This window comes from Muntiacus reevesi, chromosome X, assembly GCF_963930625.1.
Source record: "Muntiacus reevesi chromosome X, mMunRee1.1, whole genome shotgun sequence".
Lineage (NCBI taxonomy): Eukaryota > Metazoa > Chordata > Mammalia > Artiodactyla > Cervidae > Muntiacus > Muntiacus reevesi.
In genome coordinates, this window is record NC_089271.1 from 737,956 (window position 1) to 761,508 (window position 23,553).

The 23,553-nt window shown below is 51.6% G+C and overlaps 1 protein-coding gene across 3 annotated transcripts; it reads left to right on the forward strand.

The window, feature by feature from the left end:
- The first annotated feature begins 569 nt into the window (after window positions 1–569).
- On the forward strand, window positions 570–21,926 carry ASMT (acetylserotonin O-methyltransferase). Of its 3 annotated transcripts, none has more exons than XM_065915928.1 (8): window positions 570–638; window positions 3,783–3,957; window positions 6,426–6,555; window positions 7,158–7,226; window positions 14,016–14,176; window positions 15,091–15,273; window positions 17,150–17,272; window positions 21,715–21,926. In XM_065915928.1, the coding sequence occupies exons 1-8, from the start codon at window positions 570–572 to the stop codon at window positions 21,924–21,926; spliced, it is 1,122 nt and encodes a 373-aa protein (XP_065772000.1). The 3 variants fall into 3 exon arrangements, with proteins under 3 accessions (XP_065772000.1, XP_065772001.1, XP_065772003.1); XM_065915929.1 differs by having other exon boundaries at window positions 14,016–14,134; window positions 15,133–15,273; XM_065915931.1 differs by lacking the exon at window positions 15,091–15,273 and having other exon boundaries at window positions 14,016–14,134.
- Window positions 21,927–23,553: the final 1,627 nt, after the last annotated feature.

Sequence of the window (23,553 nt, forward strand, 5' to 3'; positions counted from 1 at the left end):
CCCAGAAGCTGGAAGAGGTGGGAAGGACCCTCCCTGGAGAGTCTGCAGGGAGCCCAGCCCTGGGACACCCTGACCTCAGATGTCTGGTCCCCGGGACTCGGGGAGGATGGATGTCTGTGGTTTTAATCCCACAGTCTGTGGTCATTTGTTACAGCTGCACCCAAGACAATTAATAAATGCCTCCTCCCCACACACACCCCATATGAAGGGCCCAGAGTGTGAGTCATCATCCCTAGTGATTAGTGGGCACGCGGGTTTGGGACCAGTTGCACCGCTGATGGTACAAGCGTGGGACGGGGGCTAGGGGCGACAGGCGATTTTTGGGCTGTGTGCTCATGAGAGACAGAAGGAGTGAACAGAAACCCCAGGGGTCCCCCGTAAGCTCTCTCATCCCCGTCACCAGGCTGACACAATCTCCTTGAATGATCCGTCTTGGGCTCGCTCCCCGGCGTCCAGCTTGCGGGGTCAGCAGTGACGCCCTGGCCATCTGCCCAGGCTGCTCACGGACTGGTGAAGCCCAAAGCTAAGAGAACCGGGGTCCCTCCAAGCCAGACCGGCCGGGAAGGAAGATGTGTTCCCAGGAGGGTGAGGGCTATCGTCTCCTGAAGGAATACGCCAACGGCTTCATGGTCTCCCAGGTAGGAAGAGGCTCCATCGGCTGGGGTTCTGTTGCCGGGAGGTGAGGAGGACGACGGGGACTCAGTGCTGAGTGAGGACGGGGTCTCCTCCGGGGGTCTCGAGAGTGTGCTGGAACTCTGGGCGTGTCCACGGGCAGAGGCTTGACCACCGGGGCCTGGGGCCCTTCTAGGGATGTGTTGACCCTCATGGAGGGGCGTCTCAGAATGACACTTGTAGGGACTTCCCTGGTGGTTCATTTGGTGAAGAATCTGCCTGCAACGCAGGAGGTCCAGGTTCCATCCCTGGGTCGGGCAGATGCCTTGGAGGAGGAAATGGCAAGTCACTCCAGCATCCTTGCCTGGAGAATCCCACGGACAGAGGAGCCTGGTGGGCTGCAGTCCGTGGGGTCACAGAGAGTCAGACGTGACTGAGTGACTAACACTTTTTTCACTGTGTTAGTGAAACAAGGGTGCATGCCATCTTACTGGAATAAAACAATAAAAACCGAGTATTCATAAATAGCATCTCAATAGAACAAAAGGTGAATCCAACGTTGAGAATAACACTTAATAGAATTTGAGCAGAACAACAGACTTAATAAAATCTCGGATGGGTTGGGAGACTGGATTGAGACATATACACTGTTGATCGTGTGTATAAAACAGATGCCTAATGAGAACCAACTGTACAGCTCGGGGAACTCTGGGTTTTGTGGTGACCTACATTGGAAGGAAATTTAAAAAAAAGAGGGCATATATGTATAAACGACAGCTGATTCCCTTTGCTGTCCAGGAAAAACTAACACAACGTTGTAAAGCGACTGTACTCCTGTAAAATTAGCTGTAAATATTTCAATAGAACAAGAGTGAATCCAGCGTGAAGAGAATAAAAGTAAATACAGCGTGAGTAAAATGAGAGGCTGAATAAAACTCAGTAGAAGGACGTCCCTGGGGGCCCAGTGCCTGAGACGCTGCCTTCCCAACGCAGGGGCCCCGGGTTCAAGCCCTAGTCAGGGAGCTAGATCCCACACGCCATGACTAAGAGCTGGTGGAGACTATTGAATAAATAAGTAAAAATAATTTAAAAACTCAATAGAATAAAATCTGAATACAACCTTAGTAAATTGAGTTCAAAACATCTCACTCGGACAAGAGTGACTGCAACTTCCCTATAATAAGAGTTAATCCAGCCTCAGTGGAAAAGCCAGTGCCATGTTAGTTGGATAAAACGTAACACAACCTCAACAGGGCCACTGATAAAAATCTCGATAGAAGGAGAGCGCACCCAGATTTCAGAGAATAAAACGTACTACAGCCTTACAGAAGAAGAGTTGATACGACATTAGCAGACTCAGAGCGGATACCATCTTAATAGGATATGGCTGAATACAACCTTCGTTCGAGGAGAGCTAATAAAATATGAATAGAAGAAAACCTGAATGCAATCTAAATGGGGTGAGGGTTTATAATAGCTCAATAGAATAAGAGTGCACCCAATGTTAAGGCAGGAAAATGTACTACAATCACACAGAATAAGAGTTCATAAAATCTTCATACGTAGAGAGTGAATGGAACCCGAATACCGGGGCTTACACAATCATAGCAGGTAAGTGTTAGTCGCTCAGTCGCGTCCGACTCTGCGACCCCACGGACTGCAGCCCTGCAGGCTCCTCTGTCCGTGGGATTCTCCAGGCAAGGATGCTGGAGTGAGTTGCCGTTTCCTCCTCCAGGGGATCTTCCCAACCCAGGGATCAAACCTGGGTCTCCTGCACTGTCAGGCAGATCCTTCACTGTCTGAGACACCAGGGAAGCCCCAGATTGCTTGTCCGCGGAAAACCTTGAACAAAGAGTGAATAAAACCTGAATATAGGAGCTTGTGCAATCACAGCACAGTAAGAGATCATGCCAACTCCACAGAACAAGAATCATTGCAACTTTAACACGGTGAGAACTGATTCCATCTTAATAGAATACGACTGAATACAACCTTCATACAAGGAGAGTTAATAAAATCCTAAGAGAAAAAAAATCTGAATGCACTCCTAACGGACTGTTCATGACGTCTCAATAGAACAAGAGTGATTAAAACTTAATATAATTAGAGTTAGTATGAAGCTCACTGCAAGAGCTGATACCATCTTAAGAGGATAAAGCTTAATACAATCTGAACAGAGTAAGACTTTGAGCGATCTAATAAGGATAACAACTAATAGAACCTTAAGAAGAGTAGATACAATCTTAACAGAATAAGAGTTAGTACAGTCTTAACAGGAATGGATACGGTCTTTTTAATGTAAACAGTTAATTTTATATTGGGATATAGCCAATTAACAGTGTTGTGATGGTTTCAGATGGGCAGCAAAAGGGACTCAACTATACACACACATGCATCCTTTCTCCCCCAAACTCCCCTCCCATCCAGGCTGCCACGTGACATTGAGCAGAGTTCCCCGTGCTGTCCAGCGGGTCCTTGCTGGTTCTCCATGTTAAACACAGCCGTGTGTCCATGTCCATCCCAGACCCCCTGACTATCCCTTCCCCCATCCTTCCCCCTGGTGACCACCAGGTTATTACAGAGTATTGAGCAGAGTTCCCTGTGCTGTCCAGCAGGTCCTTGCTGGTTCTCCATGTTAAACACAGCAGTGTGTCCATGTCCATCCCAGACTCCCTGACTGTCCCTTCCCCCTTCCTTCCCCCTGGTGACCATCAGGTTATTACAGAGTATTGAGCAGAGTTCCCTGTGCTGTCCAGCAGGTCCTTGCTGGTTCTCCATGTAAAACACAGCAGTGTGTCCATGTCCATCCCAGACTCCCTGACTATCCCTTCCCCATCCTTCCCCCTGGGTACCATCAGGTAATTACAGAGTATTGAGCAGAGTTCCCTGTGCTGTCCAGCAGGTCCTTGCTGGTTCTCCATGTTAAACACAGCAGTGTGTCCATGTCCATCCCAGACTCCCTGACTGTCCTTCCCCCGCCAACCATCAATTCATTTTCTAAGTCTGTGGGTCTCTCTCTGTTCTGTAAGTTCTTATGTGTCATTTCTTTACAGACCCCACATATAAGGGATGTCGTGTGATTATCTCTCCTCCTCTGTCTGACTCGCCCTCCTGAGAGTGTGAGTCTTCTGAGAACTAAAGCTGACCCTGGCCTCTGTCATTGCCCCGAGGTCCTCTTTGCTGCCTGTGAGCTGGGGGTGTTTGAGCTCCTGGCCGCGGCCCCGGAGCCCCTGGACTCAGCGGCAGTGTCTGCACGGCTGGGCGCTAGCCCCCGGGGGACAGAGCTGCTGCTGGACGCCTGTGTGTCCCTGAAGCTGCTGCAAGCGGGCGTGCGCGGAGGGAAAGGTAAGCGCCCTGGCTCTTCGGAAGAAGGCGTTTTCAGGGTGCACCCTCAGCACAGTTTTCTGCCTTTTTTTTTTTTTTTTTCCCTGGAAAGAGCCACGGAGTAAGTCTTCTCAGCCTGGTGGGCCGGCCACGGGGTCTCTGCAGATGACACCATCTCTGCCTTGGGAGCATTAGATCTGCTGGAGGCAGACAGGTGGGCAGGGATGAGTCTTAATAAAGCTTTATTGGCCAGACAGGTGGTGGAACAAGATTCCAATAAAGGTTTACTGACCAAACAGGTGGTGGAACAGGGTTCCAATAAAGCTTTATTGATCAAACAGGTGGTGGAACAGGGTTCTAGGAAAGCTTTATTGGCCAGGCAGGTGGTACAACATGGTTCCAATAAAGCTTTATTAGCCAGACAGGTGGTGGAATAAGGTTCCAGTAAAGCTTTATTGACCATACAGATGCTGGAACAAGGTTCCAGTAAAGCTTTATTGTCAACACAGGTGGTGAAACAGGGTTCCAATAAAGCTTTATTGACCAAACAGGTGTTGGAACATGGTTCCAATAAAGCTTTCTTGACCAGACAGATTTGGAATGGGGTTCCAATAAAACTTTATTGATCAGGCAAAGGATGCAACAGGGTTCCAATAAAACTTTATTGATCAGACAGGTGGTGGAACAGAGTTTGAATAAAGCTTAATTGGCAAAACAGGTGGTGAAACAGGGTTCCAGTAAAGCTTTATTGGCCAGACAGGTGGTGGAACAGGGTTCTGATAAAGGTTTATTAACAAAACAGGTGGTTGAACACTGTTCTAATAAAGCCTTGTTCACCAGACAGGTGGTAGACAGGGTTCCAATAAAGATTTATTGATAGACAGGTGGTGGAACAGGGTTTCAATAAAGCTTTATAGACCAGACAGGTGGTGGAACAGAGTTACAAAGCCTTTTAGCAGAGCAAGTGATGGAACAAGGTTCCAATAAAGCTTTATTGACAAAAACAGCCAAAACGAGGTACCAAAGTCGGGTTGCCATTTGCTCACTGTGGATCAGGAAGTTTCCACTGGCTGGTGTTTGCACTGAAGCCCTGATGAAATATCCAAGGAACAAGACAGAAATGTGAGCAAAAAGTTACACGGGAGTAGTTTTTCCATCACGCTCAGTTGCTTCATTTCAAGGGTCACCCTTTGTGTTAGGATCACATTCTTGTTTTGGTGTTGAAGCTGCTTTTCTCTTATGGAAGATGTTCCTTGCCAGTTTTTACTTTTAATGCCCTTTCTTTGCAAAATTAAAAATTGCAAGCCCTATCTCAGTCACTCAGATTTTTTTTTTTTAGAATCTTGAGAATCTGTGAAATTGCAAAGTGTAGGGACCACTGCCTGACAGAACAGGAGTGGGTGGGCGGGCAATGGTAGGGGTGGGTGACGTGCTTTCTTCTTGAAGCAAGGACTTGCGTCCCCGTTGGATTTACCGGGTGCAAACAGCGAGGGTGTGTTAACTTGAACAGGAGGACATTATTTGGGGGTTGATGATGCTCAGATGGCCGCGGGCTTGGGAATCAAGCAGTCACACCCCCATGAGTAAGCTTTGCAGCCCCATCCCCGCCCCCGCACTGGCAGTGCTGACCTCAAACCCCCACGCGGGCTGCGGTCCGGCCAGGACACAGCTGCGGAGGATAGCAGACGTCCAAGGGGAGGCTCCTGGGGGCGGGAGGCGCCGGCTGCCCCTGCAGACCCTCGAGTAGGCACGTCAGCATGCGGGCTACCCTGCCGGCCCGGAGACGCGGGGATGCTCGGCTCCGAGACCAGGTTACAGGACCGCCTGCTGCAGCTCTGTCTCCCTGGGGACCCCTTGCAGCCCTGCAAGCATTCGGCAGGTACAGACTGTGCAGAAACAGTGAGCGGATTCAGTTCAGTGCAGTCGCTCCGTCGTGTCCGACTCTTTTCGACCCCACAGACTGCAGCAGGCCAGGCCTCCCTGTCCATCACCAACTCCCGGAGCTTAATCAAATTCAAGTCCATCGAGTCGGCGATGCCATCCAACCATCTCATCCTGTGTCACCCCCTTCTCCTCCCACCTTCAAACTTTCCCAGCATCAGGGGTTTTTCCAAGGAGTCAGTTCTTCACATCAGGTGGCCAAAGGATTGGAGTCCCACGGACCTGTATTACATGTAGTCCACGGGGTTGCAAAGAGCTGGAGGCGACTGAGGGGTCGAACAGCACTGGGGCTCACTGAGCCTTTCCATTTGCCACATCGGGTCTTTCCGTGGGATTTGCAAAAGCTGAAGGCAGCAGGCAGGGTGGGAAGCCACTGCACCACAGGTCGGCCGGTCCTTCGGGATGAGGCTTCAGCTGTCGCGGCTCCGGCGGTCCCAGGCGAGAATCACGTTTCCATCAGGATGTTGCCAGGGTCGCTGCTGGCATCTTGACGACACCTGGGTGTCTAATGTTATTTTTTTTTTCCCCCTCCATTCTATTTGTTTCAGCTGTGTATGCAAACACGGAGCTCGCCAGCACCTACCTGGTCAGAGGCAGCCCCAGGTCCCAGCGGGACATGCTAATGTACACGGGCAGGACCACGTACGTCTGCTGGGGCCACCTGGCCGAGGCGGTCAGGTGGGTGTCGGTCACACCGCTGGGTCCCCAGGGCTGCCTGCGGGCTGGTTTCAGGGCGTCCCAGGAATCACCATGTTAGGTTTCTCATAGCGCGGGTCTCCAAACTCCCAGATCTAATGCCTGATGATGTGAGGTGGAGCTGATGGAATAATAATAGAAATAAAGGGAATATTGACTGGAAGGACTGATGCCGAAGCTCCAATACTTTTGGCCACCTGGTGCAAACACTTGACTCCTTGGAAAAGCCGCTGATGCTGGGAAAGATTGAAGGCGGGAGGAGAAGGGGACGATAGAGGATGAGATGGTTGGATGGCATCACCGACTCTGTGGACATGAGTTTAAGCAAGCTCCGGGAGTTGGTGATGGACAGGGAGGCCTGGCGTGCTGCGGTCCATGGGCTCACAAAAGAGTCGGATATGAGTGAGCGACTGAAGTGAACGGAACTGCGAACTAGAAAACGATTCCCGAGTAGCCTTGGGTTACTCGTTTCCGGCTGATGCCATCTGTGATGTCAGGGCAAGCTCTGTGAGCACAAGGTGCGTTAACGGTGTGTGTGCAGTGGAGCCTCGGGGCCCGAGTGACGGTCTCCTCCTTGTTTTCAGGGAAGGGAGGAACCAGTATCTGAAAGCCTTCGGGATCCCGTCCGAGGAGCTCTTCTCTGCCATCTACAGGTCACGCCGCCCACCCACTCCGATAGCACCCTGCTTGGCGTCATGTTTTATCATTAAATTTGAGTGTTTTTCATTGAACGATAACCACTTTGCAGTACTGTGTGGGTTTCTGCCAGACATCGGCATGAATCAGCCATCGGTTTACCCACGTCCCCTCCCTCCTGAAACTCCCTCCCACCTCCCTCCCCATCGCACCCCTCAAAGTTGTCCCAGAGCCCCGGTCTGAGCCCCCTGAGTCATCCCGCAAATTCCCATCAGCTGTCTGCATCACATATGGTGACGTATGTTTCCGCGTTACTCTCTCCCCACCTCCCACCTCCTCCTTCTCACTGCCTCCCGAGGTCCATAAGTCTGTATCTCCACTGATGCCCTGAGAATACGTCCATGAGTACCGTCTTTCTAGATTCCATGTGTATATGTCAGTGTACGATATTTGTTTTTCTGACTTGCTTCCCTCTGGGTAACAGGCTCCAGGTTCATCCACCTCATTAGAACGGGCTCAAAGGCGCTCCTTTTCATGGCTGAGTAATATTCCATTGTATATATGTACCACAAATTCTTTATCCATTTATCTGTCGATGGGCATCTAGGTTGCTTGAAATGTTACGGTGGTGGTGTTGATTTACAATGTTACATTATGTTCCACTCTACAATAAAGGGGATTCAGTTATGCAAATATACACATAATTTCATTTTGTTACAGCTGACTAATATTCTACCCTATGTATGTACCATATCTTCTTTGTCCATTCAAATCTCTGTTGACGGACATTGAGGTGGCGTCCATGTCTTTGCTATTGTGAATAGTATTGCGATGAACCCTGGGGTGCACGTGTCTTCTCTGATTATGGTTTTCTCCAGGTGTATGCCCCAGCAGTGGGATCACAGGATCGTAAGATAGCTCCATTTGTAGCTTTTTAAGAACATCCCATACCGTTTCCCATAATGCCTGCACAAGTATACATTCCCACCAAAGCTGCAGCGGGCTCCCTTCTCTCCACGAGCTCGCCAACATTTAATGTTTGTAGAGTTTTCGACAGTGGCAGTTCTGACTGGTGCGAGATGATACCTGCTGTAGGTTTGACTTGCATTTCCCTAATATTCAGCAACTTCCCTGGTGGTTCAGATGGTAAAGAACCAGCTTGCAATGCAGGAGACCTGGGTTCGATCCCTGGGTGGGGAAGATCCCCTGGAGAAGGGCATGGCAACCCACTCCAGGATTCTTGCCTGGAGAATCCCACGGACAGAGGAGCCTGGTGGGCCACAGTCCCGGGGGTTGCAGAGAGTCAGACACGACTGAGCGACTAACACTTTCAATAGTTAGTGATGCTGACATCTTTTCATCTGACTTTCTTAACAGGGTGTGAGCTAAAGGTACCTCTTGGCCGTGGATTCGTGCATCTCTGCCCAGTGTTGAATTATTTCCGCTGAACACCCCCAGAAGACTTCTCGGAGGGCCGCTCTTTCATACTTAGAGCCGGGCGGACCTGGGGACAGTCAAGGTCCCTTTGGCGCAGTCTTTAGGTTGTTGTTCCAAGCTCCGGCACGAGGTGGCGGCATTTCTCCATGTCCACCTTTTTTTTTTTTTTTTTGTATTTTCATTGTTACTTTGTATTGGAGTAGAGTTCATTTTCCATGTGGTTTTTGTTTTTGTTTTTTTCAGGTATTCAGGAGTTTGATTCAGTTACATGTAGAGGTTTATTCCTTTCTGGGTTTTTTTCTCAGAGAGATAATTACATCATGCTCAGCCGACTTCCCTGTGCAATTCAGCATGGACTTCTTGGTCATCCATTTCGTGTATATGAGTGCATATATGTTAATTCCTAACCCTTCCTTTGTCACTTCCCCATAACATTTACTTTTTTGATAGTCGTAAGTTCCTTTGGGCTTGACTGGTAGCTCAGCTGGTAAAGAAGCTGCCTGCAATGCAGGAGACCCTGGTTTGATTCCTGGGTTGGGAAGATCCGCTGGAGAAGGGACAGGCTACCCACTCCAGGATTCTTGGGCTTCCCTGGAGGCTCAGCTGGTAAAGAATCCACCTGCCATGCGGGAGCCCTGGGTTCCATCCCTGGGTGGGGAAGATCCCCCGGAGAAGGGACAGGCTACCCACTCCAGTGTTCTGGCCTGGAGAATCCCACGGACTGCAGAGCCCACGGGGTCGCAAAGAGTCGGACACGAGTGAGCGCCTTTCACACGATAAGTTGCTTTGCTCACTTTCAGAGTCTGGCTGTATTGTGTAAATCAGCTCATTCCCGTGAATACCTAGGCTCCCCCCGTCATGGTTCTATAGCATCTGTGTTTCTCTGACTCCCGTCACTTCGTGCGGTATTCGGCCGGTCCGTCCATGCTGTTGGCAGCGGCGTTATCCTGCTCTGCTCCGTGGGTGAGCCGTGTTCCTGTCCGGAGTTCTCCCCACCGCTCTGCCTTCATTCTGCCGTCGCTGGACGTTTCGGCGGATTCCGTGTCTTGGCCATTGTGGATCGTGCTGACCCCAAAAACAGGACGGCGCGTGTTATTTTGAAATATGACTTCGTTTCTGGATCTGAGCCCAGAAGTGAGATTGCGGGATCGTACGGTTTCTGGATGCTTACGTTTTGTGAGGAAGCTCCACGCTGTTTTCCACATTTCCGGTACCAGCTTAGCTCCCCACCAAGAGAGCAGGAGGATTTCGCTTTTCCTCCGCCCTTTGCAGCACTTTAAATTTCGTAGATCTTACTGCAGAAGGCCATCCTGACCTGTTCGAGGGGATGCCTCATTGCACTTTTGATTTGCCTCTCTCTAGTAATTACTGATGCTGGCCATCTTTTCATGTGTCTGATGCCAACCTGTATGCCTTCTTGGATGAAATATCCATTTTGATCTTTGGCATCTTTTTTTTTTCTTCTTCTTGGGTTGTCTGTGTTGGTCATATTGAGATGCATGAGCCCTTTATAAGTTTAGGAGTTGAATTTCCTGTGACTGTCTTTCTTTGCAAATACCTTTCCCCAGTCTGGACACTGTCTGTTTCTTTCACTTAGGGTTTTCTTTGCTGTGCAAATGCTCTTCAGGTAAATGAGGTCCTGTTTTCTTCTTTTTGTTGACTGTTCATTATACTAATATACACAGTTCAGCTCAATCGCTCAGTCATGTCCGACTCTTTGCGACCCCATGGACTGCGGCACGCCAGGCCTCCCTGTCCATCACCAACTCCCGGAACTTGGTCAAACTCATGTCCATCGAGTCGGTGATGCCATCCAACCATCTCATCCTCTGTCGTCCCCTTCTCCTCCCGCCTTCAATCTTTCCCAGCATCAGGGTCTTTTCCAATGAGTCATTTCTTCACATCAGGTGACCAAAGTTTCAGAACTTCAACTTCAGCATCAGTCCTTCCAGTGAATATTCGGGACTGATTTCCTCTAGGATGGACTGGTTGGATCTCCTTGCTGTCCGAGGAACTCTCCGGATTCTTCTCCAACACCACAGTTCAAAAGCATCAGTTCTTTGGTGCTCAGCTCTCTTTATGATCAAACTCACATCCATCCAGAGCAGCTGTCACCAATTTACACTTCCAGCTTCGGAAGAGAAGGGTTCCCTTTTCTCCACAGCCTCTCCAGCGGTTAATGTCTGAGGGTTTCTGACAGTGGCCCTTCTGGTCGGTGTGAGGTGCTTCCTAGTAGGACTTGCTACACCCATTTTCCTAAACTTTAGCCTTTTTGACATGGTTTCATGTGATTTTTTCTGAAAGCGTGTGAGGTACGGGTCCCTCTTAAACTTGGCTTCGTGCATCTCCGCCCTGGTTTTGAACCCTTGTTTGCTGACCACCCGAGGGGAGTTCTGGAAAGCGGTGGCTGTTTACTTTCAGCCCGGCAGATCTTGTGTCTATTAAGTGCCCAGCACAGCTTTTAAGGTCGCTGTTGGCGGAAACAGCCACAAGGCGCTTCCTCAGGCCTCACTCCTTGGTTTTTCTTTTCTCCTATTCTCATTGCTCCTTTACACTGGAAAGTGTAAGTGTTGGTCGCTAAGTGGTATCTGACTCTCTGCGACCCCATGGACTGCAGCACGCCAGGCCTCCCTGTCCATCACCAACTCCCAGAGTCAACCCAAACTCATGTCACTGAGTCGGTGATGCCATCCAACCATCTCATCCTCTGTCGTCCCCTTCTCCTCCCGCCCTCAATCTTTCCCAGCATCAGGGTCTTTTCAAATTAGTCAGCTTTCAGCCTCAGGTGGCCAAAGTACTGGAGTTTCAGCTTCAGCATCAGTCCTTCCAATGAACACCCAGCACTGATCTCCTTTAGGATGGACTGGCTGGATGTCCTTGCAGTCCAAGGGACTCTCAAGAGTCTTCCCCAACACCACAGTTCAAAAGCATCAATTCTTTGGTGCTCAGCTTTCTTTACAGTCCAACTCTCACATCCATACATGACTACTGGAAAAACCATAGCCTTGACTAGATGGACCTTTGTTGGCAAAGTAACGTCTCTGCTTTTTAATATGCTGTCTACGTTGGTCATAACTTTCCTTCCAAGGAGTAAGCGTCTTTTAATTTCATGGCTGAAATCACCATCTGCAGTGATTTTGTAGCCCATAAAAATAAAGTCAGCCACTGTTTCCCCATCTATCTGCCATGAAGTGATGGGACTGAATGCCATGATCTTGGTTTTCTGAATGTTGAGCTTTAAGCCAACTTTTTCACTCTCCTCTTTCACCTTCATCAAGAGCCTCTCTAGTTCTACTTCACTTTCTGCCATAAGCGTGGTGTCATCTGCATATCTGAGGTTATTGATATTTCTCCCGGCAATCTTGATTCCAGCTTGTGCTTCTTCCAGCCCAGCATTTCTCATGATGTACTCTGCATATAAGTTAAATAAGCAGGGTGACAATATATAGCCTTGACGGACTCCTTTTCCTATTTGGAACCAGTCTGTTGTTCCTTTCCCTAATATTTGACTATGTTGAGATCATTTCATATGAATTTTTTTTTAATGAGTGCAACTGAAAGGTACCTGTTGACATCGGCTTCATGACCATCTGTCCGACTTTGACTTCTTGATGGCGTGCCACCCCTAGGAGACTTCTAGGAGGGCGGTGGTTATTTCCTCCCAGCTCTGCAGACCTTGGGAATATTACGTGCCCGTTAACACAGCTTTGATGGTGGACATTACCAAAGACGGCCACAGGGTGGCGCCATTACTCCATGCGATGCTTTTTCCTTTTTTCCCCGTTTGTTAAGTCTTTTTATATTGGAGTAGAGTTCACGATCGGTGCTACGTTTGTTTCAGGGCTGCAGGAACTTGGTTCAGTGAGACACAGACGTGTGTATATTCTTTTCTTGGTTCCTCTTCCCATATAAGGTGATTTACTGTGTGTTCCCTAGACTGCCCTGCGCTATTCAATAGGTCCGTGTCCATCATCTGTTTAATACAGATCCATGCCTGGGAAAATCCCATGGATAGAGCAGCCTGGTGGGCGGTGGTCCATAGGGTCACAAAGACTCGGACACGACTGAAGCGCTCGAGCTCGCTTGCCCAGGCTGTAATTTGTTATTAGCCAACTCAATTTTCCCCTTGTTCCTACACTAAAAAAATTTTTTCTTTTTAGTAATCATAAGTTGATTTTCAAAGTTTCCGTCTTCCCTGGTGGGTCGGAACGTAAAGAATCCGTCTGCAATGCTGGAGATCTGTGTTCGACCCCCGGGTGGGGAAGATCCCCTGGAGGTGGGAATGGCAATCCCCTCCAGCATTCTCGCCTGCAGAATCCCATCGACAGAGGAGCCTGGTGGGTTACAGTCCATGGGGGTCGCAAAGACGCAGACAGGAGTGAGCGAATAACGTTTTCAAAGTTTGTGAGTGTGTTTGTATTGGTGAAATTGTTGCTTTGCATACGTTTCTAGAACATATCTGTTGGTGGTATAATATCTGTCTTTCCCTCTCTGGCTTTCTTTCCTTAGTATGATCATCACTCAATCCATTCATGCTATTGTCAATGGCATTGATCCGTTCTTTTTCTTGGCTGAGTAGTATTCCAGTAGAAAAGTTAGGCACTCGTTTGATCTGTCCAGAATGAGCGAGGAAATCCTTTTCATTTTTGGAGGTGGAGGGAGGCTGTGGAAAGAGACAAGCATGAGACTTTGCGGGCAGCTCTAGCGTGAGCTGTGGGTGGTTCGTCAGATGACGTGTGAAATCAGAGGGGTCAGACCGTGCTGGCGACTTTGTGACGGCGTGCCAGACGACGCTGATGGCCTCGTGACTGTCTGCAGTGTGTGCGGGCTGCTCCCAGGGAGGGGCAGCAGGTACACAAAGGATTAAAGGGGGGCGGTGGTGGCTGCGGAGGGTCCCGAGACCTGGGGCCTGCTCTGCGCCCCGTACATCCTTCCCTGCCTCCCTACCTCCCCAGTGACTCCCAAACCACAGAGCGGCCTCCGCGGAGGGTGAGAGGAGAGAGGCGGCCCCCAGGAGACCCTCGCCGGCCCGCTCCCCACCCACCCTGCAGCATCCTGGGTTCCTCTTTACCTCTGTCGCCTCCCGAGAGCCTCCTCCCCGCTCCTCCCGGGACCCAGCTCCCCCCACACTTGTCTCCACCTCCCGGAATCCCCGTCATGCCAGCTCCTCCCTCAGCCTGTGTGGACACCCCCCTGCCTCCTGCCTCCTGCCTCCCGCATTACACAGCTGACCTGGTGGCCTGGCACTCCACCACGGTGGGTGGAAGACCCGGGTCTTTGCTCAGCTCTGGGGCCCCCTGGGGTATTGCTCAGGGTGACCCCCACCGGACTCCGCACGGTTCTCATGGGCCCATCTCGTCGTGTTCCAGGTCCGAGGGCGAAAGGCTGCAGTTCATGCGGGGCCTGCAGGACGTGTGGAGGCTGGAGGGGGCGAGGGTGCTGGCCGCCTTCGACCTGTCCCCCTTCCGGGTCATCTGCGATCTCGGGGGTGAGTGTCCGCCCCGGACCTTGGGGCTGTGTTTGGAACTGTGTTTGTAGAGCCTAACGCTTCCCCAGTGGCTGAGATGGTAAGCAATCTGCCTGCGATGCGGGATATCTGGGTTCAGTCCCTGGGTGGGGAAGATCCCCTGGAGGAGGGCATGGCAGCCCACTCCAGTGTTCTTGCCTGGAGCATCCCACGGGCAGAGGAGCCTGGCGGGCTGCAGTCCATGGGGTCACAGAGAGTCGGACACGAGTGATGTGACTTAGCACGCACACGCACTATATTGAGTAGAATTCCTTGTGCTGTAGAGTGGAAGCTTCTCAAATATCAGCGTGGTTTCTAGGAGCGTGTCCTTGTCTGTCCCTGCCTTCTCATTTCTCCCTCCCCTCTTTCCCCTTTTGGTAGCTGTCTGTCTGTGTCCCGCGTCTGAGAGGCTGTTTCTGCTTTCTGCACGAGTTCATTTGTATCACATTTTGGGTTCCACGTCTTTCTCTGTCTGACGAACTTCACTTGGTACGATCATCTCTAGCTCCATCCACACTGCTGCAAATGGCGTTTTGTTCTTTTTCCTGGCTGCGTAATATTCCGCTGTGTTTGTGTACCACATCTTTTCTATCCATCCCTCTGTTGACGGGCGTTTAGGTTGAGGTGATTTGATGAAAGCAGATTCCCTGACTGTGGGATGTTCATGCTGCTGGCATCTGGAGGGAGATCCCCATTTCTCACCCGGGTGTCCCTGGGAAATGTTTCCCACAGGGGGACATGGGCACGTCTTCCTGTACCATCTGCCCAGGGATTTTGTCTGCCTGGCTGTTGTCTGTCCCTGGGCGGACAGACAGCCTGGCACGAGGGGAAGACATCAGGTCAGAGTCTATGCGGAAGGTTGGCGTGTGGGTTGGTCCAGCCCGGAAGATGCCTTAGATGCAGGGCTTTGTAGGTGGGCCTGTAGCCATGGAGACCAGGCTGCGGGTACCACTCGGGTCACAGTCCACGTCCTCCTGCAGGCGGTTCTGGGGCTCTGGCCAAGGCGTGCGTGTCTCTGTACCCGGGATGTCGGGTCATCGTGTTCGACATCCCAGGAGTGGTGCAGATGGCGAGGACACATTTCTCAGCCTCGGAGGACGAGCGGATCAGCTTCCACGAAGGTGGGTGTCTGGAACACCGTCTGTGTCCACGGGGAAACAGATGGGTCCTGGCGGGCTGGGGAGATGGCGACAGTGGGCGCTCAGCCTGGCTTCCTGGATCGTTCAAATGCACCCCCTTAAAATGGAGCCTCCAGGGGGCTCAGTGGTAAAGAATCCGCCTGCCAGTGCAGAAGACGCAAGAGACGCAGGTTCAATCCCCGGGCCGGGAAGATCCCCTGGAGAAAGAAATGGCAACCCACTCCAGTGTTCTTGCCTGGAGAATCCTCGTGGACAGAGAAGCCTGGTGGGCTACAGTCCACGGGGTCGCAAAGAGTCGGACACGAGTGAGCACACAGGCATTTAAACCTAGAGCTGTGATGAAGGATGGGTGGAAAAATGTGGGAGGGTATTGTTTTCTTGCAGATCATTCTTTCCCGAGTGTTGCACTGGGTTCAATGTGTCTCCTCACCCAGAGTTTGTAAACAGGACTTTCGGAAATAAGGTCTCTGCAGCCATGATGAAGTGAAGGGTCTGAGATGAGGCCCTCCTGGATGGGCGTGGCCCTAAACCCAGGGACAGGGTCCTCATAAGACACAGAAGGGAGAGACACGGGCACAGAGGAGAAGCCACGTGGAGACGGGGGCAAAGACGGGAGGGAGGCGGCCACCAGCCCAGGGACGGACACCTGGAGCCCCCAGAAGCTGGGAGAGGCGGGGAGGACCCTCCCCTGGAGCCTCTGCAGGGACTCAGCCCTGAGGCCCCTTGACCTCAGATGTCTGTTCCCCAGGGCTTCGAGGGGCGTTGGATGTCCTGGTCTGTGGGCATTTCTTACGGCCATCCTGGGAAACTCATGGAGGTATTTACAACCAGCTCAGGTACGAGTGGCAATCAGGGACGTGGGTTGGAGGCAAGGTGAGGGGACAGTTACCGACGAAGACAGAAGCTTCTCAGACCTCCCAAGGCTCAGAAACCACGGCAACTTTGCGGACCGCTCCCAGGGACTTGTGGCTGCCCTGGAAACGTGGGGCGCGCCTCCCAGCTGCGGGCCGTCACTTAGGTTCCAAGGTCCGACCTGCAGACACCCGGGACCTCCGTGTGTAGAAGCAACTGCCCTGGTGGCCCCGTGGCTAAGACTATGAGCGTCCAATGCAGGGAGCCCTGGTTCCACCCCTGGTCCAGGAGCTAAGATCCAGCACGCAGCAAGACCCAGTGCTAGAAAGAAAGAAAGGGGTGGGGGAGGGAAGGCTGAGAAGGGGAAAAAGAAGAAAGAAAAAGAGAAAAAGAAAAAAGAAAGCAGGAAAGACAGTACAGGTCCCACTGGTTTAAGAAAAAGAGAAGAAATAGAAGCGGGCTTTGGAAGTTGGGAAAACTAGATGGTTGTGAAAATGAAAGTGTTAGTCGCTCAGTCGTGTCCGGCTCTTTGGGACCCCGTGGACTGTAGCCCCCAGGCTCCTCTGTCCGTGGGATTCTCCAGGCAAGAAGACTGGAGTGGGTTGCCATGCCCTCCTCCAGGGGATCTTCCCAAACCAGGGATCGAACCCTGGTCTCCGGCATTGGCAGGCGGATTCTTGACCATCTGAGCCACCCGGGAAGCCCAGGAAGGTTGGGAACCACTGCTTTAAGGATGCCATTTACACGGGACTTTCTGAAATCAAGTGAAAATGAAACCGTCGTCCAGAGCTGATGCGGAAAGGGGCCCCAAAGGGAATGTCCCATCGTTCAGAATCATCTCATCGTCATGGAGATGTCTTCTGTTCTGAGCGAGGTCGGGAGGTCAGCGGCTGGGGCTACCTGGGGACAGGTCTGTGTGGACAAGTGAGCCGGCCACACTGGGCGTAGGTGTCTTCACGAATTGACAGGCAGGCTGACAAGAGGCCCCCCCGCCCCCGTGTTGCAGGGGATTTCTTCACAGACCCCCTCCCGGAGGCGGACCTGTATATCCTGGCCAGGGTCTTGCATGACTGGACCGATGCCAAGTGCTCCCACCTGCTGGAGAGGCTCTATCAGGCCTGCAGGACAGGTAGGTGGTGGGGATGCTGGGTGCCGGGCCTGGGGGTTGGCTCAGGGCGGAGTCACAGGCGTCTCGACGCGAGGAGGGCTCAGAAACCCCGTCACATGGACACAGACACGCCTCTGTGTGTGAGGAGGTCGGAGTTCCGGCCGCGCTCTGGAGGCTGCCTGCCTTTTCCAGACATCACCACATCACGGGCTCCTTAATATCATCTCTTTTTCGCCACTCTCTTCCATCACCCCCCCCAAAACTGCAGTTCTTGTATTACAGTGTCATTTTCAGACAATATCGGGCGCGTTCAGGGTGGTATGGCCGTAGACACAGCGTCATTTTCAAATGTGAAGCCGTTCATGGATAGTTATGTCTAGACCCCTTCTGTGGGGGATCTCTTAAAAGTGCATTGAGCAAAAGTGAATAATTTATGTTTTAATGCATAGTGACGTTACTTGATGGTGACTTGAGTTTTTTGTGTGTGTGTGACTTTGTGTAGAGGGATGTTTGAAACCTTGGTCCTTTAAATTTACTTTTACTGATTCATTTCTTTAGCTGTGCTGGGCCTTAGCCACAGCACTGCAGATCTTCCATCTTCGTCGTGGGATATGGGATCTTTTTTTGTGGCTTGCAGACTCTTAGGTGTGGCAAGCAGGATCTAGTTCCCTGACCAGGCATGGAACCCGGGTCCCCTGCTTTGAGAGCACAGAGTCTTAGCCAGGGGACCACTAGGGAAGTCCCTCATTGGACCCTAATAATAATAATAATATTATTATTATTTGTTTGCCTTGTTCCAATCCATACACAATATCATTTGAAAGGAACAAAAAGCAAGGTTAGTACAAACAGGAAAATTGCCAAGGAATGGATGTATATGTATCCATGGCTTGGAGAATCCCATGGACAGAAGAGCCTGGCAGGCTACAGTCCATGGGGTTGCACAGAGTCAGACATGACTCAAGCAACTCAGCACACATTACTCAAGCAACTCAGCACACAGCACTCAAGTGACTCAGCATACAGCACTCAAGCGACTCAGCACACATCACTCAGGCAACTCAGCACACAACACTCAAGTGACTCAGCACACATCACTCAGGCGACTCAGCACACAGCCACGGACGGCTGATTCCCTTTGCTGTATGGCAGAAACTAATGCAACATTGTAAAGCAGCTATACGTCCATACAAAATTAATTAAAAGAAGAAAAAAATATTAAAAAGTTGCCTAGCGGGGTAGTGTCTGGTCTGCAGTTTTTCTGTTTCGAATATGCATGGCTCAGCGTCTCCAAGGTCACAGAAACTATGAGTTTTCCCCGGAGGTGATGCTGTGTGGGCTCTGGTTCACTTCCTCTGTTTTCAGCTCAGTCGCTCAGTTGTGTCCGACTCTTTGCGACCCTATGGACTGAAGCACGCCAGGCCTCCCTGTCCATCACCAACTCCCGGAGCTTGCTCAGACTCATGTCCATCGAGTCGGTGATGCCATCCAACCATCTCATCCTCTGTCGTCCCCTTCTCCTCCTGCCCTCAATCTTTCCCAGCATCGGGGTCTTTTTCAGTGAGTCAGCTCTTTGCATCAGGTGGCCAAAGGATTGGAGCCTATGCACATGTACATACACAAATCCCTAGGAGATGCAGATTTGATCTCTGGGTCGGGAAGGTGCCCTGGAGGAGGAAATGGCAACCTACTCCAGTATTCTTGCCTGGAGAATCCCATGGACAGAGGAGCCTGGCAGGGTTAGGGTTAGGGTTAGGGTTATGGGGTTGCAGAGAGTCAGACATGACTGAGTGACTGAACATGCACATTATCACACATAAAGCATGTTACATTTGCATTTAAACTTTATGTATGACTCATTTATTTTTAAACAATAAATGAATAAATGTATGTCAAGAATATAAAATAATATTTATGTAATTTGTGTTATTTTTGAATATTCTTAAAAATAAATATTATGGAAAATGTTAAAATGTAAAAATTTTAAATATCAAAATACTATATATTTACAGTAACACTATATTACATTTGTGTATATAGTTACATTATGGGATGTGAAAATTGCTCAGTCATGTCTGACTCTTTGCAGCCCCATGAACTACACAGTCCATGGAATTCTCCAGGTCAGAACACTGGAGTGGGTAGCCTTTCCCTTCCCCAGGGGATTTTCCCCACCCAGGGATCGAACCCAGGTCTCCCTAATTGCAGGCAGATTCTTTACCAGCTGATCCACCAGGGAAGCCCAAGAATACTGGGGTGGGTAGCCCATCCCTTCTCCAGGGGATCTTCCCAACCCAGGAAATTGAACTCGGGTCTCCTGCATTGCAGGCGGATTCTTTACTAACTGAGCTGTCAGGGACACCCACGTATGTATGGGTACGTGTGTGTATGTATGTGAGTATTACACGTGTTTGCATCTATGTGCATGAATATGTATTGGCACACTCAGATGTCGTGTGCGTGGTACAAACACGACCTTACAGATGGCTCTCATCCCTGGCCAGCGCAGCTAGGAGAACGCCCCAGATCTGGAGGCAAAGCTCTTTTCCTCACATTCTCACTGCTCAGAGGTCCCATCTCAGCCTCTCCCCGTGAGCCTCCCACTGATGATCAGCCCTACTGTGTCTGCATCAATTACTACCAATAACACCCGGATCTTACTTTCATGTCTGGGGGAGGGAGTGTGGGCATTCCTAGCCACGAGATCCATTGTCCAAAAAGGACCTAAGACTTGGTGACTCTTCAAGGGAGCCAGGAAAAAATGGCTTAGGACGTGGCGTTTGGTCTGAGAATCAGGTACGGCATAAAACGGGTCAGAACGTGTATAAAGTTTACTTCCATCCCTTGAATGGCACACTCACCTTTGAGCTTTCAGAGAAAATGACGTGACACATCGTTCTGTGGATTTGTTTCTGAGCGATGAAGTTAGAAAGTGAGAAAGAACAGTCACGTGTCCTTTCCTGGGTCTGTGTTCCGAATGATGATGCATTTTGGGACTGGATGGTTCTTTTCCCCGCCTCCCTCCCCTCTCTGCCCCCATCCTCACGTGATTTCTCCTCTGCCTCTGTTTGTCTCCTCTCCTGTTTCTCATAAGGACCCTGTCCTTGCAGGGCAAGCCTCTCCAGTGTTCTTGGCTGGACAGGCCCCTGGACGTAAGGCCCCTGGACTTAAGGCCCCAGAGGCTGGGGAGGGGCTACAGTCGACGGGGTTGGAAAGAGTCAGACACGACTGAAGCGACTGAGCGCTCACCTGGTTACACCCGGTGTAGCCAGGAGGGGCGGACACTCTGTGTAGACACAGCCCTGCTCACTCGTGTGGGCTGTCCGCCACCTGCCGGCCGCGGTGGCTTCTGACGCTGGAAGGAAATGGGATGATGGCTGTGTGTCCTAGGCCAGGGTCTGCCTGCAGGGGGGTCTGAGGTCAGGGTCTGTCCCGTGGTGGGTCCTAGGTCAGGGTCTGTCCCACGGGGGGTCCTAGGTCAGGGTCTGTCCCACGGGGGGTCCTAGGTCAGGGTCTGCCCTGCGGGGGGGACCTGAGATCAGGGGGTGTCCCATGGGAGATCCTAGGTCAGGATCTGTCCTGCAGGGGGATTCTAGGTCAGGGTATGTCCTGAAGGAGGTCCCAGGTCAGGGTCTATCCCATGGTGGGTCCTAGGTCAGGGTCTATCCCATGGTGGGTCCTAGGTCAGGGTCTGTCCCACAGGGGGTCCTAGGTCAGGGTCTGTCCCACGGGGGGTCCAGGTCAGGGTCTGTCCCACGGGGGGTCCTAGGTCAGGGTCTGTTCCGTGGGAGGTCCTAGATTAGGGTTTGTCCTGTGGGAGGTCCTAGGTCAGGGTCTGCCCTGAGGGGGATTCTAGGTCAGGGTCTGTCCTGCGGGAGGTCCTAGGTCAGGGTCTGTCCCGTGGGAAGCTCTGGATTAGGGTCTGTCCTATGGGAAGTTCTGGATTAGGGTCTGTCCTGCAGGGGGTCCCAGGTCAGGATCTGTCTTATGGGAAGCTCTGGATTAGGGTCTGTCCTGCAGGGGGTCCTAGGTGAGGGTCTGTCCTGTGGGGAGGGGTCCTAGGTCAAGGTCTGTCCTGCGGGGGGTCCCAGGTCAGGGTCTGTCCCAATGGGTGGGTGTCCTAGGTCAGGATCTGTCCTGCAGGGAGGGGTCCTAGGTCAAGGTCTGTCCTGCGGGGGGTCCCAGGTCAGGGTCTGTCTTATGGGAAGCTCTGGATTAGGGTCTGTCCTGCAGGGGGCCCTAGGTCAGGGTCTGTCCTGCGGGGAGGGGTCCTAGGTCAAGGTCTGTCCTGCGGGGGGTCCCAGGTCAGGGTCTGTCCCGCGGGGGAAGGTGGGAGATGCCCGGAGCTGTGTGCTAACCTGCGAGGCGGGGGTGCTGGGCAGGAAGCCGGGTGAGGAGAGACTGGACAGCGGGTCCTGGGCCCGGGCTGACCCTCGCTCAACCCCTCACCCTCCCCGCGGCAGGTGGCGGCATCCTGGTCATCGAGAGCCTGCTGGACGCGGACGGGCGGGGCCCCCTGACCACGGTGCTGTACTCGCTGAACATGCTGGTGCAGACAGAGGGCCGCGAGCGGACCCCCGCCCAGTACCGCGCGCTCCTGGCCCCGGCCGGCTTCCGAGACGTGCGGTGCCGGAGGGCCGGGGGCATCTACGGCGCCGTCTTGGCCAGGAAGTGATCCCTGCAGTGTGTGTGACCCCCCTCACGACGCGAATCCTGCAATAAAGAGACGGCGTCGCTCACGCTTCTTTCTTGCCTTTTCTTCTTCTTTTCCGCCCTTGTTGTCTATCTATTCTACGCTTTTCTTGTTTCCCTGCCCCGTTGAGGGATGCCAGGTTTATGCCCACGGATGGTCACTTTGCGTTTCATCTTACTTTCTTTCATTATCCTTATTTTCATTTGATGCCAATCCGTTCTATTTTGCTTCCTTCCTGTGATGGAGTGAAGGGTCTGAGATGAGGTTCCTCCTGGATGGGAGTGGCCCTAAATCCAGGGAGAGGGTCCTTATAAGACACAGAAGAGGAGAGACAGAGACACAGAGAAGCCACGTGGAGATGGAGGCGGAGACGGGAGGGAGGCGGCCACCAGCCCAGGGACGGACGCCTGGAGCCCCCAGAAGCTGGAAGAGACAGGGAGGACCTTCTCCTGGAGCCTCTGGACGGAGCTCAGCCGCGGGACCCCTTGACCTCAGACGTCTGGTCCCCAGGACTCGGGGAGGGTGGATGTTTGTGGTTTTAAGTCATGATCCCATTTGGCATGGTTTGTTTCAGCCGGCCCAGGACACTCGTACACACGGAAGTGGATGGATAGGCACCCATCTCAAATTTTAATTTTGAAAAGGCAGAAAAGAACTGCTGGTCTATTTTGCAGCATAGAGTCCAAGAAGTCTGTCACAAGAACGTTTAATATGCACTCTTTTAGCAACTTTCTTGTATACAATAAACATAGTGTCGTTAACTGCCATCACCATGCGCTCTGTCATCTGGAAGTCTGCGCCTCTGACCCTCTTTACCCATTTTGTTCCACTCCCACCCCTCACCTGTGGCAACAAGCTGCCATGCCCTCCTCCAGGGGATCTTCCTGACCCAGGGATCGAACCTGGGTCTGCTGCATTGCAGGCAGATTCTTTAGCATCTGAGCCACCAGGGAAGCCCATGACAATCTGTAGGTCTGTCCAGGGGGCCGCCAATGGCTGTATTTCACTCCCTTTTAGGGCAAGTCATATTCTGTTGTGTATATTTACGACATCCTCTGTATCCTTTCCTCTGTGGACAGACACTTACGTTCTTTCCACGTCTTGCCTGTTTTGCAAATTCATCTGTGTTATCGTTTAGGTCCTACATGTGAGCAATAGACTATAATACGATATTTGTCCTTCTCTGTCTGACTCACTTCACTTCGCACGAAAGCAGACGTTTTATGTTCATGTTTTTCTTGGTGACAGAGCGTGTGTGGTACGTGGGATCTTTCCGGACCGGAGATCAGACCCGCGTCCCCTTTATCGGCAGTTGGATTCTTAACCGCTGGACTGCTGGGGAACTCCTGTTAGATGTGTTTCATTAGCAGAAGCCAGGTAAAACTTCAATCGTTATTTTTGAAGGAAAACTTGATCTATTCTTTATTTCAGGTTGTGCTAGATCTTTGTTGCCGTGTGGCTTCTGTGTAGTTGCGACAAGCAGGGGGCTATTCTCTTCCTTCGGTTTTATCCTCGTTCTGCTCTCCACTGGTGACCTCTTATCTCTGGCTGCAGAGCCGCCCCACGGCACACGGGCTTCAGTAACTGCGGCATGTGGGGTCAGTCGTTG